The sequence below is a fragment of the Rhododendron vialii genome, chromosome 4a, assembly GCF_030253575.1.
Source record: "Rhododendron vialii isolate Sample 1 chromosome 4a, ASM3025357v1".
In the NCBI taxonomy this organism is placed as follows: domain Eukaryota; kingdom Viridiplantae; phylum Streptophyta; class Magnoliopsida; order Ericales; family Ericaceae; genus Rhododendron; species Rhododendron vialii.
In genome coordinates, this window is record NC_080560.1 from 32,607,778 (window position 1) to 32,623,620 (window position 15,843).

The 15,843-nt window shown below is 37.5% G+C and overlaps 1 protein-coding gene across 2 annotated transcripts; it reads left to right on the forward strand.

Annotated features, from left to right (window-relative positions):
* Positions 1-1,569: 1,569 nt before the first annotated feature.
* LOC131322017 (transcription factor MYB3R-3-like) lies at positions 1,570-15,025 on the forward strand. Of its 2 annotated transcripts, none has more exons than XM_058353109.1 (9): positions 1,570-1,731; positions 2,671-2,833; positions 7,139-7,190; positions 7,527-7,584; positions 10,061-10,155; positions 10,270-10,373; positions 10,621-10,749; positions 11,295-12,410; positions 14,607-15,025. In XM_058353109.1, the coding sequence occupies exons 2-8, from the start codon at positions 2,688-2,690 to the stop codon at positions 12,397-12,399; spliced, it is 1,689 nt and encodes a 562-aa protein (XP_058209092.1). In that variant the 5' UTR covers positions 1,570-1,731; positions 2,671-2,687; the 3' UTR covers positions 12,400-12,410; positions 14,607-15,025. The 2 variants fall into 2 exon arrangements, with proteins under 2 accessions (XP_058209092.1, XP_058209093.1); XM_058353110.1 differs by having other exon boundaries at positions 1,575-1,731; positions 2,681-2,833.
* Positions 15,026-15,843: the final 818 nt, after the last annotated feature.

Below are 15,843 nucleotides of genomic sequence, written 5' to 3' on the forward strand. Positions count from 1 at the left end.
TATATTTGAGTTCGTAGCCGTGCTCGATGCAACATCTCATATTCCCGTGTTGTCTTATTTGCTTGTTTTCCATAAATATCTAATTGACTGCATTCTCTCAGTTTACTTCACTGCAAATTTCTTTAATCTGGGAATTATGATTTCTAACTGTTCCTTCGTGTAAGCAATAGGTCCAATCTAGCACCGACGTACATGGACATGACACTAAAATTTCGATAGGCAAATTTTCGGAACTTGGAAGACACTTTATGTTGGGGACATTTGCAAATGAAATATCTAAGACGAAAAAATTGGCTTATTGGCTTGTTTTTGTGTTTATTAAAAAAAATTAGGTTTCGATTGTAATTTTTTACTTTTTAGATTCCTCTTATCACAATGATGCAATAATCCTCAAAAAATTGATGAAATTCTAACAAATACGAAAAAAAATTAAATAAGGACAAAAAATAAGTCAGTTGGCTTATTTAGCCGAACGAGGCAATATAGCTAAGAAATAAAAGAGTATGAACCCTTTTTTTTTTTTACTGACATTTTATATGGAAAAATACATTCTTCTTCTTCTTTTTTTAATCTTCTGGAAAAATACCTTTTCATACACCACTTTCTTACATATGCAATTCATAAAGTATCTTTTACTGTGTACTGAAAACTGTTATATGATGAGTACTTTGAAGCATTAAAAGACATTTTCATAAATAAAAAAAAGTGACATGTAATAATAATTTTTGTATGATAATTTTTGACAGAAAATAAAGATGGTCGGTCATATTTAAGAAGTAAAATTCTTATCTACACAAAATGTGTGGACAAATTTTTTTTTCACAAATGGTAAGAAGAACACAAGAAGAACATCCGATTACTATTAATTGATGGACCTACAAACCTAATGTGTTATGTGTTACATTAAATGTATGAATGAATGTGCTCTGACTCAAACCCATAACAACCTATAGGTTGCTATGCTGAATTTTTTGACAACTGATCTAGTACCCCTAAAGATACATAATCAACTTTTACGGTTATTTTAAAAATATATATTTACATGGTTGCTATATTAAAAAAATAACCATACTTACAGAGAAATTGAGGTGGATGGCCCCTCAAAAAATGAGGTGGAAAGCTTGGGAGAATAGAGAAAGTAATTATGTCTTCAAATCTTATATTCAATGAATCAATATCAATAGACATATTTTCAAAATAATGAAGTAATATTTTTTTCTAATTAAAACTAACTAAATCTAACAGCGAGGGGAAATTGACACTTGACCGAAAATTGTGAGGGCTTAACAAGTGAAAGAGAAAGTAATTATGTCTTCAAATCTTATATTCAATGAATCGATATCAATAGACATGTTTTCAAGATAATGGAGCAATAATATTTTCTTCTGACTAAAACTAACCAATCTAACAGCGAGGGGAAATTGACACTACCGGAAATGTGAGGGCTCAACAAGTGAAAATGAAAGTATAAGGGGCAAAGTAACACTAGGTTTAATAAAGCAAAGGATGAAAAGTGTACTTTAGCCCTTTCTAACCCACCAACGCTAGGTTTAATAACGGCACCAAACGGACAAGTCGTTGGCCCTATTTCCACCTTCCCCTTCCTCTCCAGCTCTCAACGGGAAGGTTTATTTCGAGCGAAAAGTTTCTCTCTCTAAGCGTTTCTTGGGCTTGAAGGAGCTGAAACTGCCGCGTACCCAACAACCTCGACTTCAACTTCCGCAAGCACAGGTAGTTTGCTTTCGATTCCTTTGAAACAAAATCAATTCTCGTTCGTGCGTTTCTCATCTTATACCCTAACTGCTGCGCATAATTTAAATTCCTTATGTATGTATTGGGCAGTGCAAATTTAGAACTATTGTTTCGTAAAACTAGGGTTTTTGTTAGGATAGTTGAATGTGTTGGATCTGGTAGTTAATTTCAGTGTGCGGGTTTGACTTTTTCAGTTGGTATCAATCACTGGAAAATAATTAGGTAATGGAAGGGTTAGGGTTAGGGTGGGTAATATGCTTCTTCTGGTGTTATTTCTCCGGCCCGAGGCAAGTGTACTTTATTGTTGGAAGGTGATTATGTGAAAACTTTATATCCAACTCAAAACCAATTGGCAATGAGTGGAGAGGTCCCTCATGTTATTAAGTGATCACCCACTCCACTCCCAAGCAATGTCGGACTATATTGAAATCACCGTTGATGACGTGGAATCACCGTTGTGTTGAAATTTCTCTCGTTATACAGGTCCGTAATTCATTGGAACAGTGATATGACGCGTGGTGTCACCGTCCAATTATTAGCCACTGTGTACGCATTACCGAATCCCACAGTGCAAATGTTATGTTTTGTGGAAGGCATTGGATCGGGTAGTTAATTACTCAATTTCAGTTTTCGGACTTCAATTTTTGCTTGGTATCAATCACTAAGAATAAATCAGTAACGGGAGGGTTGGTGTGGGTAATAATGCTTCATCTGGCGTTATTTTTCCGGCTCCAAGCAAGTGTACTTTATGATTGGAGGGTGATAACACGTCTCAATGATGAGGTAGATTCACCGTGGTATTGAATTTGCACTTGGTATATTGGTTGGCCTTTGTTTATGGGATTGGTGAGGTGGTGCTTCTGATGAGATTCAGAAATTAGTTTTCAGCATCGAATGTTGATTAAGGTGATTGTCCAGGTGATGTTAGAAAGGAGATGGCTGAGGTGAGAATACAAGAGATTTGTCTCGAGAACAAACAATCAGAAGCTACACCAAGCTCTTCTGTTTCTGAAGGCAGTGGCAGTCCTATACTCAAGTCACCAGGGATATCCAGCCCCACCACTAGCTCGACAGCTCATCGGTAATGTGATATACTCAAATAGCTCCTTTGCCTCTGCATTTTGAACTGTAGCTGCCTTTGGTATTGACTTTTAAGAATTGCATCTGAAAAAATTGCGGATACTGAATTGGATAGTTTGTACTGAATTCTTTTTCTTTTAGACTTATTGGTACACAAACATATAGAAATCTTTCTATCTCATTCAATGATGATAGTGGCTACACATAATTTGCATGTGGTATGATTCATAGTCATCAAAAGTAAGGTTGGGAGTTGGAACTTGTTTCATTGTTACTGAGCTTGAAAGTTTTATTAAACCTAATAATCTCTTAGGCTAAACATATGGTTGTTACGAGTTGTTCGCTAACCAAACCAAGCATTAAGTTCCAATCAATTGGGATCGGCAACATGAATTTGTTTTATCCATTGAACTTTCTTGAGAGCATTGTGTTCCGTGATATCTGAGAAACCTAGGTCTTTTTGACTACCCCTTAGTTAGGGCTGCAAACGAGCCAAGCCGCTCGCGAGTGGCTCATGGCTCGATTCGGTAAGAGCTCATTCAAGCTCGGTTCAGTACACTAACGAACAAGCTCAAGCCATAATATTTGGCTTGTTTTGTTAATGAGGTGAGCTCGAGCTGTAGAATGCTTGGGTCGAGCCGGCTCGTAAGCCTATATTTTATATATATATATATATAGGTTTATAAATATATTATATGTTTATATTCATATAGCATTTAATATAAACTTGTTCCACGTGTCAACCATCGGCTGGGGCAGCACACATCGAAGGGATGTTGTGTCCATAGCTTAGCTTTATACAAAGGAATGCGTGGTTTGCTTCCCTTTAGTCCCTCATCGGGGATTCACCAAATTTAATAGTCATGGATGCTCTATGAAAAAGAACCCAGGCTCCCTCCTTTCAAAGTTCAAAGCTGAGGGTTCTTAGCCCATTGGATTGCCGAGCTTCACGAGCCGAGCTCAAGCTTGCACATTACTAAGTGAGCCGAGCTCGAGCCAAAAAATTCCAGCTCTAATCGAGCTCAAGCCCTTTAAAAATAGGGTGAGCCGAGCTCAAGCAATGTGAAGCTCGGCTCAACTCAGCTCGTTTGTAGCCCTACCCTTAGTGTTACCATCTACTGTAGCCATATCAGTCCTCCTAGCTACTACATTGACCGATCTACGGTAGACATGTCCAAATCACTTTAATCCATTCTCTTTCATCTTAGCTTCCATAAGTACTACCCCTACCACCCCACGAAGGTTTTTGTTTCTAATTCCATCTCACAAAATCTTACCATATATCGTTCTTAATATTCTCTTTTCAGCTACACTCATTGTACTCGCATGCTGTTTCTTAGTAGCCCAACACTCCGTACTATATAACATGGCAAGTCTTAAAGCAGTCCTAGAATTTCCCCTTCAACTTTGTAAGTATCCTGTGGTCATGACACTCCCGAAGCAATCTTCCTCTTGACCCATCCACTTGTACTATATGCGTGACATCCTTTGTAATCTGTCCATCCGTACTAACTACTAACAGTTGAGCCAAGATACTTCAAAAGCTCTGTTCTTGGTAACTCTTGATATTAGAGGGTCACTCTGTCAACACTCATACTTTTACTACCACTAAAATTGCATTCCACGTAGTCTGGTTTATTCATACTAATCCAAAATCCTTTTCATGGCAATGCTTCTCTCCAAGCTTCTAATTTAGCATTAATTTCACTTGTAGTTTCATCTGCTAAGACAATATCATCCGCAAACAACATACACCATGGGTAGCATCTCGAATATGTCTAGTTAATTCATAAATTACGAAGGCAAAGAGGTAAGGACACAAAGTGGACCCTTTGTGTAGTCCTACTGTGATTGGAATTCGCTTGTTTCTTCCATGTACTTAACCACATCAATATACTCTATTGTCAAACCATTTGTTTTCAAGAACCACCTTAGAAATAACGTGCTAATTGGTATAGACACTGGTAACATAATTTATAAAAGATGGTACCTAGTGCAAAAGGCTCTTGGTTACAACAAGGCTACTGATTTGAAATCTGAAGATAAGTTAAGCCAAACCCTTGTGGGATACTCCCTCCATCCAATAGTCATGTTCCTTTTCAGGAATTCCTTTCTAAAGGAGACATGTAGTTATTTTTGCTGTCCCAATTTATCCCCAGTTTTATAGCTTTCGAATGCATTTATAGCTAGTTTCAAAAAAGGATGCTTATAGCTATTCATCTTTAGTTCATCCAGCATTATGTCTTGATTCCCCTAGAGAAAAGCACAACAAGAATGAATTCTTGATGTTTCTTTCCCGTTTTGTATAAATAGTTAGATACTTGGATGACACCATTATTCAGTCTTAAGAAAATGGAAAAATTATTGGGAGTCCTTGTAGGGTAAATAATCGCCTTATTGTTTAAGACTTATGCAGATTACCTCCCTAACGTTTCAACGTGACCACCTAACCCCATGTAGTTTCTAGACTAAAATGCACTGTCACAATTTTTGGTCTAATTAACCGAATGTGCAGTGCACACAATTTTGTTTAGAATGGGCTTTGAGACTAAAACACCCTTGCTAATTCTTCAAAAGTACAAAAGTGATATTTTCTCTTATTCTCTCTCTAGCATTCTCTTCACTTCTTCCCCTTCCCCCTTCCCCGCGCAGCATATGCATGAGCAGATGAGTAGTATCTAATTTCCTCCAATTTTCTAGTTGTTTAGTATCATATAATATTTACTAAATTTGTAATCACGCATTCCACGCCATGCCTAGAAACCAAAAAAGTAAGAGGCTATTATCCTCCATATTTATCAAATCTGTTCCTGACCATTAGGGAGTTGAAAACTAAATGGGGTCCATAAGGCAGTTGTGCCCACTTATGTCATATGGGGAGTGTAAGGTGTGAAATCTGATAAAGGATATCAACTCCATCTTGACGATCAAGCTAAGCTTCTGCCCATACTCTACATACTCATGGGTCACGGCATCCTCATCAAGCTTGTTGATTATAGCCACAGGACGACGATGGTTGCTTATTGGGTCCCAGTGAGGAAGTTCCAGTAGCCGAAAACTTTAACTAGTGGGGCCTAGACTCGGCCTCTATATATGTAGTATATGTCTACTTTGCATACTCGTCTAACAAGATGAAAGGGAAATCCTTCATACATAGTTCTATTGTTTTTCTGTTATTCTGGTGGTGGAGAGTGGTGGAGTAGGGAGTTGTAGGAAATGGGGCTGGACTCACCGGAGGCCATTACAGTGGCAAAGAAGAATTGAAGGTCATTTTCTTTAATCTGTCAACAACGTGCTTTCTACATAAACTACATGGGGTTATGTGGTCATTGTCAGGGAGGTGATTCGCACAAGCCTCAAACCACATGTGGTAAAATGGACTTCACCCTCTTTAATTTAATACACAGAACATTTAGGGTGTGTTTGGACGGAATTATTCAGGATTATTGTCCCTTTCTTTTCGGTCATTCTTTTTTTTTCCCCCTAGATTCACATCAATTTGTTTGAATCAATCATTTGTCTTAACGAACAAAATTTATAAAGTAAAAAATTATGACTAAAAGCCCCAAAAGTACACTAGTGAAGCGAACAAATAAAAAATTAATGACCGTTTTTCACTGTCTTAGGGTTGTATTATTTGGTCTTTTTCCAATTTTGGTCCATAATTTATGCTTTTCAGATTCCTCACGTCGAGACAAATGGTTTATCCCAAAGATTAAGACGAAAAGCTAAATAAAAAATATTAAACATTAATAATTTCCACTGATTTTAGAAAAATATAATTTGCCCAATCAAATGTACATAAGCATGCACAATTGATCACAGGCAAGCCAATTAAGAAAAATAGTGAAGAGGGCCTCTTTTGGTTTATTGTCTAATTAGAAACATAAAGAGGATGAGTATGTTTTGAACAAGGGATATTAGGGATTTGATCTAGGAATGATGCGTAGCCAGGTAGGGACCTTGGGGCTGCATTCTTTAAGAACAGAAATGTCCCTCACCATCAAGACAGTGAAAAACTTTGAAGAATTCTTCAGCGGGTCAAAATTGGAAAGTTATGGATTAGGAATAGTTATGCAACAAAATTTCAGCTCCCTTCCTGTTTTGGGAATCTTGTGGCATTTTTGTTTTCTTTTCACTTATCCATAAAGCCTTGTACTTCATTTTGCATGGTATAGATTCCTCTTGGGTTGGAAAATAATATAGAATGGTAAGTAGGTCATATGATCGTATTTAAGTTTTTTTTGCATATTCTTGTGATCAGTGTTCTAGCTATTAGCTTTAATAAAATGAATCTACTTTGTAGGAGGAAAGGAGGACCTATTAGGCGGGCAAAGGGGGGTTGGACTCCAGAGGAGGTAAGCAGTTTATTTTAAGAATTTAGTTGCATTACAAGCTGGAAGCCTATGGGTATTTGGATTCATTGTGTAGATTCTCACAAGCTCAGTAGGTCCAGATTAGATGTTTTGTCAGAAAACTGGAAAGTTATGCAACGATGTTGGTTTATGGAACATCTGGTTTTACCTTTGATGCATCATGCATCAAACTAAGTTTAGAGATACCACTCATTTTTTTAGGTTTCACTCACATTGGTGCTTTCTTTATCATTTCGTCTCTACAGTAGATGGTAATCGTGCTCTGTTTTTATCATTTCGTCTCCCTTGATATACTCATAAGCCGTTTAATTTCCATAGGATGATACATTGAAAAGAGCTGTTGCAGTTTTCAAGGGGAGATCTTGGAAGAAAATAGGTTCCTCTCTTCTCTGTAGTTCCTCAAGTATCTGTTTACTAATTTTCTAAATGTAATCCAGTGGCTAGCGTCGCATCACTCACCTCTACTGGATGGCCTGCTGTTGTGATTTTTAACACTCCTCTTTATGGACCTTTCGGTTAAAATTCCAAATTTTGCCGATAAAAATAGTTAGCAAGAATATGAATTTATGTTAAACAAATTCCATGTATTTTATTTTATTCGTGCAATAGGAAAAGAAGAGGTTTCGGAAATGTCATAAAAGGTTTGGATTCAATCCATGTTTAGCTGGTAAGTGGTAACAAATCCAAATTCCGGGATGGTCAAAACTTGCTTCATGTTCCAGAATATATGTAAATAGAGGATACTAGTTTTAATAATCAATTCTGCTTTTACCGGTTTGTCTCTTACATCGTATCTTCCAACATTCAACTTCCTTGGGGGAGAGACAGTATCGGTTGGATGACATGTGGAGAACCTTTGGAATGCAAGGAATCTAAGCTTTGGTCTATTTTGTAAAATTCTATTACAAAGAACACTTATATGTTAATGTTTTGGTGATGGGGCTATGATCCCTGTAACCTGTATGAACTATGAAGGATCCTTTTGGGTCACTGAAAATCTAGGGTATTGGGGCCAGTACATGTTGGGAAATTGGCCAAATCACAACACACACGTCATGTGAAGATCAGTCAAGTAAAGAATGTAAACATGAAAGACAGATTTTTACGTGGTTCCTCAATTGTGTAGTTGAATACTGGTTCACACGAGTTTTCACTATGCATTGAATGAAGAGAACACAAGAGTCACATTGGTTGCGACGTATAGAAAGTATTTATGACCTAATGGCTAACAGTACAATGTTACCTAAGCGCAAACCAAACCAATCAGGCTTCACAAACCCAATAGTTCAATATTGAGATGTCAGGTTCTTAAGTTGAGAATGATGGTTGTGACTAGGCAACCACTTCGTGGAAGAAAATCTGAAGTTTATGCTGCTGTCCTGTGCGCAGCATTGGCAACAGCCACAACATATAATGATCTAATAAGGGGGTTTTCAATATTTTTTATGTTGTCCAACCATTTCTTGATTACTAGTTCGAATGCTTCTTATTTTGTCTCGCCTTTGCGAATGTCATATCTCTGCCCACTTGGTCAGTATTCAATTTTGTCCTCTGGTTAGCTTATACACATCTAAAGTGCACTGCACAGGAACAAAGCTATATTAACCAGGTTTGGATGCTCTTGTAATTGATATAGGTATCTACCCATCTCTCACCTTCTCATAAGTGGACATGGCTGCTACACTGGTACTCCTTAAGGACAGCAAAGCGTCCTCATTCCAATACAACTCCTCATATCCTGATAGCTGTTGCATAGTATTGTCCCCTTTATGCCCTTAGGGTTCGTCCTATGGCGAGCCCATGCACCAAAATCATGCTACATAGAAAGAGGGGGCAGATTTATATTAGCCAAAGTTCATGTATTTTCCTCACTATGTGCGACTCTATCCATCCCTCAGCTGCCCGTAAATAGACACTACAGTAGCCTCTATCCTCTTTGAGTGCTGAGAATAAGCAGCAAAATAAGTAATAACCACAGGTCTCACCAAAAAGAGCTAGCCAAGGAGATGACAGTTGTTTGCAAAAGGGAAGAGGAAAAGAGAAAAAGATAAATTGAGTAATTGTACTCGGCTAATGCTAATTCCACCAAGGAGTTAGATGCTTAATTGATTTAGTTCAGTAATTGCAATAAAACCGTACGAAAGCTAGATATTTTCCTCTCTGGCATCCTATCAAATGAAACTGCATTGCATAGGCTCCGGCTTTTAAAATGCTTGGATGAAATTTTTTTCCATTCTTCTTCGCATTCTGAGGAAGCACCGTTTAGTGACTGTGAAACTTCCTGTATCACGAAAATAGCCCGTCCAAAAAAATTCAGATATTTTAAGTTTTAAGCTACATTAGGGTAAGTATTGGCTCAGCATTGCCAACAGCTTAAAAGAAGATATATAGAGCTTTAGGAATTACAAGAACTTTGCTTAGTTTACATGACGAGAAGGTTGATGCTATTAGATACAGTTTCAAGTTCCTAATATTTTATTTCCTTTAAACTTCAGCAAGTTACTTCCCTCATGAGCACCTATTCTCCTAGAACAATTGAATCATATTTTACTAATCTAGGGAGTTCCCTTGTGCACATGATCCTGGTAATTCATCACCCATCAATGTGCTGAGCATTAGATCATTGTTTGCATAGTTTAAGATAATTCACGTTCTATCCTTGTAGAACTTAAACCTTACCATCCAGTACACCGTTTGCTGTCATAGAACCTTTGGCCACATCATTTTATCGTCCAAAAAATTTGAGGCTAATACGAAGAAACATGAATACACATTATTCTGTCGCATTTTACTTAATTACTTCATGATTGAACTGGAAGGTGGGCTAATTTCAGAAATTGATCTCTATACAGCTGAGTTCTTTCCTGATAGATCAGACGTGCAATGTCTCCATCGATGGCAGAAGGTTCTCCATCCTGAACTTGTCAAGGGGCCTTGGACACAGGAGGTTGGCAACCGGCTTCTTCCTCTCTTTACTAGTTTTGCATTTGTGAGTTAGAAACATTTTTTGTTGCGAGAATTGTAACGTGAAATTTGTTCTTACTGCTCCTTCTGGTCATAGGAGGATGATAAAATCATTGAACTGGTATCCGAGTTTGGACCTGCAAAATGGTCTCTCATAGCACAGTCTTTGCCAGGTCGTATAGGGAAACAATGCCGTGAGAGGTGATATTCTGGAACATTTATCAATTTTCTTTTGGTTTTGCACCGAACAGCCAATCATTGCACTTAATTGTAGCTTGATTATGGTGGCAGAACTCTTCTACATGTCTTTCCTGAATTATTTTAATGAGAAATTTGTACTATGTGTTTATATAGTTTCTTTCTCAGTTTTCTGGTCCATTCAGACATCGACGGTTAGAATTGCTTTGATTTATTTATTGACCTTGGATGTTATCTTGAATATTTTTAGGTGGCACAATCATCTTAATCCAGATATAAAAAAAGATGCCTGGACCACGGAGGAGGAACTTGCTCTCATGAATGCCCAACGTGTGCATGGGAACAAATGGGCTGAAATAGCTAAGGATCTACCTGGAAGGTATTATTCATGTAAATATAGGCCTTGTTCGTTTTGGGGTCTTAAAACCCCTGGACACAGTCTCCAATAAATTTTCTCTATCTCTCTCTCTCTCCACTCATTACTCTAAAAAATCTCCGTCAAAACCCAAACCCAACAGGGCCATAATGTTTCTGGAAGGAAATGAAGGTTCTAATTTAAGTAGACCAATATCGAATTCACCATCCGGAGACCTTGTAGAGAGATGTTTTGTTCTCGGTTTGGTAGCTTGCATCTTCTAGAGGATCTCTTGAAAATGGGAAAAATGGGGCAAGGCATGTTAATGCGATTGAGATATAAAGACCTTCCTTGTCATGTCTACATATGCTTTATCACTACAGCCCTAACGTTATAGGGTGGTATTCAACCCTTCTTTGCATATAACAAATGAGGCTTGTTTCTAGCCATATAATGATAGTAGCCCTGCTAGAAATCTATGATATTTTGGTTTGTAAAGCCTTGAAAAGTGGTATGATAGACCTAGTATTATGTAATAATACTTGCTCATTTAAGTTTCATTTATGCAGGACTGATAATGCAATCAAGAATCATTGGTATAGTTCCTTAAGGAAGAAGTTAGATTTCTACTTGGCTACTGGGGACCTTCCACCAGTTGCAAAAGATGGCATTCAAAATGGCATAAAAGACACGAACAGAACTGCTTCAACTAGCAAACTGTTTGAGCTTTCAAATAAGACATCGGCTTTAACTGCCAAAACTTCATCGGTAAATACAGATATATGTAGAATAGAAGATGATAGGAAAAATTTAGAGTCTTCAACACCATTCCAACATGTTGGTCCTTCCTCAAGTTTTCCAGCAAATGAGTCTGTTGATTCTGTAGTTGTAAACTCCGATCTGCAGTCATCTGATCGAAATCTTCAAAGTAGTTGTTCAAATATAGAGCTTGAGGTCTGTAGAACATATTGTGATTTTAGCCAAGAAAAAGTGATTGGAGTATTATCACAATTTGATATTCCAGTGTATGGTTCAGTGTACAGTGGGCCACCACAACTGAAGAGGTGTGTACCGTCAGATTCGGATCTTTTAGATATGTCATGGATGCAGAAAGAGTTCGACCCTAGTCCAAACACTTCACCTATGAACTTCTACACTCCACCTTGTGTCAAGGACTACGGCTTCTTTCGGCAAAGCCCAGAAGCAATATTAAAAACTGCTGCCAAGAGTTTTCCCAATACACCTTCCATATTAAGGAAGAGAAAAAAAGAATTTGCAGCACCTCTGCAGTCGAATAAGCTTGGGAAGGCCAATGGGGAAGCGGTCGAAAGCAGATTAAATACTTCTGATGAACAAGATAAGGCAACAGGTAATTCTGGGTTGAAAGATGGAAGTTTGTGTGGAACTACTTGTCTGGGTAATGGCAACATTGAGATATCGGATGGAAAGACTTTCGATTCATCTCCTTATCATTTGAGATCCAATAGAACAATTGTGTTCACTTATCAGAGAAGAAAAGGAACTGCTGTGGTCAAGTCTGTGGAAAAGCGACTGAACTTCAGTTTTGACAAAGAACCTCAAGCTGACGACTACAGAAATGTAGCTTCCATCGTGAAAGTAAATCCTCCGATGACTGATGATTGTTCCAGTACATCAAAGATGTGCGTCACCTAGAATGTAAAACGGTAAGTTCATTATAGCCTAATTCTGGTTGGATTGGCTGGTTTTTATGCATTCTTCTGATTTTATTGTTTTTGTTTTGTCTTTTCAACATGGGTTGCATGACTGCATGAGGACTAAACTAGGTCAAAAATTGTCCTCTTTCTACTACAAAAATTACCAGTTCCATTTGCTGAGCCCGGTTACTTATTTATGATATTTACAATGTTTATTGACGAGTTAAATAAAGAGTCAGTGTTGTACTAACATTTTGGGCAGAACAAAATGTCTTGATTGACTCGTGTGTGTTTCAGAGGGTAATAAGTATGGACATGGATAGAAATTCGCTTATAGAAATTCGCTTATATGTGGGCAGAATTTCTTTAAAAGAGCATAGTTAGGTATCGTACTGATAAATAGAACTGCAAGATCACCTTTGATGGTGCTGATGGAGACTTACAGATTATTCCCTTCCTTGTAGTTTAGAAAAAAAAAATTCACCATTATTTTTGTTATTGCCTTCTTTCTGGTTTAAGCAAGAGTAAAAACAAAGTGTCCTATGTAAATTAATCAATCTCACCCTGAGCAGTGGCAGAGGGAGCACCTGGGGGCACATGCCCCCTTTTTTTAATACTTCAACTAATTTGCACCTCTAGTTAATTTGTACTTATGTCACTTTTCGAGTCTTAGAAATATTAGCTTTTCTTCTTCGAAGCGTATCAGGTTGGTAATCCAAGAGAAGCTACAATAATTGAGGGCTTGTGTGCTTATTATTTGTTCTTTGTCAATGTCTCAGATTCATAACTTTTCTCATTCTCTTCATCTCAGAAGTAAAAATAATTTTTCTGAGCTAAATACGCAATAGAATCACTTAAGATGAGTTTTTATTCAACGACTAAATAAATTGACAAGAGAACAAAATGGTGATATTTGGTTTGTTCTTGATTGAGTGTAAATTTCTTTTCTCATCTTATTGTTTTCTATTGTGAATTTTTTAAATATAAGTTGCGTTCAATAATTGCCTCCACTAATGTTGATTTCTGGCTGCGCAGTTGAACTTGACCCTGAGGTTCAGTTTCACATCTATGCATAATGCATGTTACATATTCCTTTTTTCAGCCTTGACCCATCACTCCTTTATGTTACAAGTCTTACGACACTAATAAAATCTTTCATGCATCATTTTTCTCCAAATTAATGTTCTACATTGATCTATCCTAAAATATTACTTAATTCACACTTTGAAGGAACCTTTGTATGATACTATGATAATCATTTCTCGTAGCCTAGCAGCTTGGCTTGGTGTCAATGTAGATTTTGCTATGGTTTTGGCTTGACATTTTTTGTCACAAATTTGAGGGGCCCTCTGCTGAAATATTTTGTACGAGTCAAATTGAGTCAGCTTGCTATTTCGCCAAGTTGGACGATGCTGTTTTCCTGAGATTGCATATATTCCAACGAGTTACACAATCTCAGGTGCACGATGGACATGTCTACAACGTGCCCTTCTTAATAGGACTGTCATACATTTAAGACATTCTCCCTTGCGGTAGAATCAACTACGTAGTAGAGGTACCAACCGATGTATACACAACCGGACTGCTATGGGAATAACCTTGATATTTGTTGCCTCTGCAGTGAACACCTGGGACGGCTTAGAAAATTTGAACAAAAGAATAGAATAACTTGGTTCAACAAATGCCTGAAAAAGCAATAATCTACTAATCTAGTGAATCCTTGTAGATTAATAATGGGTCAAAATACGTTGGGGTATTAGAGCTCAGAGGAGTTGGGGCGGATGTATAACTTTCGTATTTTATGGTGTGCATTTTTTAAGTTTGGCTCTTCGGTAGTAAACTATAGTAACCGCTCCATTTTGTGTACTGCTTTTGGTGTTAGGATTCTTGGAATTTGGATATCACCTTCTTCGTATTTGATGACAGGATTGACGGGAACAGATCACGCATTCATTTATTTCCCCCCTGGGGATAGATCATGCTTTCATGTTTCCCATGAATGATTTATACATTTCATGCAACCCAAAACATTACTGCAAATGGGAAAATCCATATGCTCTTACATTTTCATGTGTGGCCTACTATTACTATGTTATTGTTTGTTACTGGTATTTTGTCCTTGCTATCTAGTATTAGGCAAGAGAGATAATTGACTGCTTTTACTGATTAATGTTTCCATATTTATGCTTTGTTATTTTGATGTAGGTTGAGGATGTGGGATACTTATACGGTTGGCTGGTTTGAAGCGGATTAATACATAGAGACTGTTCAAAATCCAGTGTGATTGGTGAATCAATTCTCTTGCAGATACGCGGTGAATCAGTTCATCCGCCAATTGCAATCTGTGCGCGGACTTCTTGACATTTTTACTACATGAAAAATTTCTGCGACGGGAGGTTCCTTTTCATCACTGTGAACAATGTGAACGATGAGCCCATATTCGGCTTGCGAAACGAAATCCAATCTACATGGGTTTGTTTGTACAAACACCCCGTAAGAGAAGGGGTTGATAGAACATCTCTGTTCAAAGTGTACTTGTTTTTCCAGTTCATTTCTTTTTTCTGTGTCTTCTAAACCAAGTTCATGATCACAATTTAACTGCTAATTTCAGACAAAGTTACTCACGAACCAACATACTTAGCATAGGCCCGTTCGATAAGGGTCAAAGCCATGGGATATAGCATAGGCCCAGATATAATTATTGAAAAAGAAATGAGAAACATAACCCGTATGGCAATTTGGTCCACCCATAACCGGGGTTTGGTTGCATTCCCACGGCCCAGACATCAGGGGCTTGTTCGTTTTTGGCACCTGCATATGGTCCCCAATAAATTTTTTTCTATCTATTTCTTTTCACTTATTCCTCTTAAAAACATCCCTCAAAATCCAAAACAAACAAGGTCCAGGAGACTTATAAATAGTCCCCTTTTTTTTATCCGCCTTTTACTTATGAAAATGCCATTATTAATTACGAAAATTCACTATTTTTTTCTTCAAAAATGTCATTATCCATCCATAGCATTCTATTCCGAACAAATCTCTATACGGTCCCAATATAATAAGGCTCCGTTCCGCTAAGAGAAAATGACTTGTCTCGTAAAACGGAAAATAAGTTTTTTAAAAATAAGAACCTTAACGGAACGAGGCCTAATTAGGGTGTGCTGCTGGGCGACCTGTGTAGCGTGCTGTTTAGGGTGGCACATGGACCGTCGATCTCGACAATCAATGATTGAGATATGTTTTTAAACTTTGATCGGTAATAAATAACTTTGACCGATAATAATTTATTTTTAATCTGGACTGTTGATTGATGAGATTGACGTTTGGTTGACTCACATTTGATATGGAAGAGAAATGCATTGTCGCTCTTGTAATAAATATGCTTCGTTTGAATGAATACCTATGTCCGATAACCTTATTTTTATATTAAATATAAAAAACA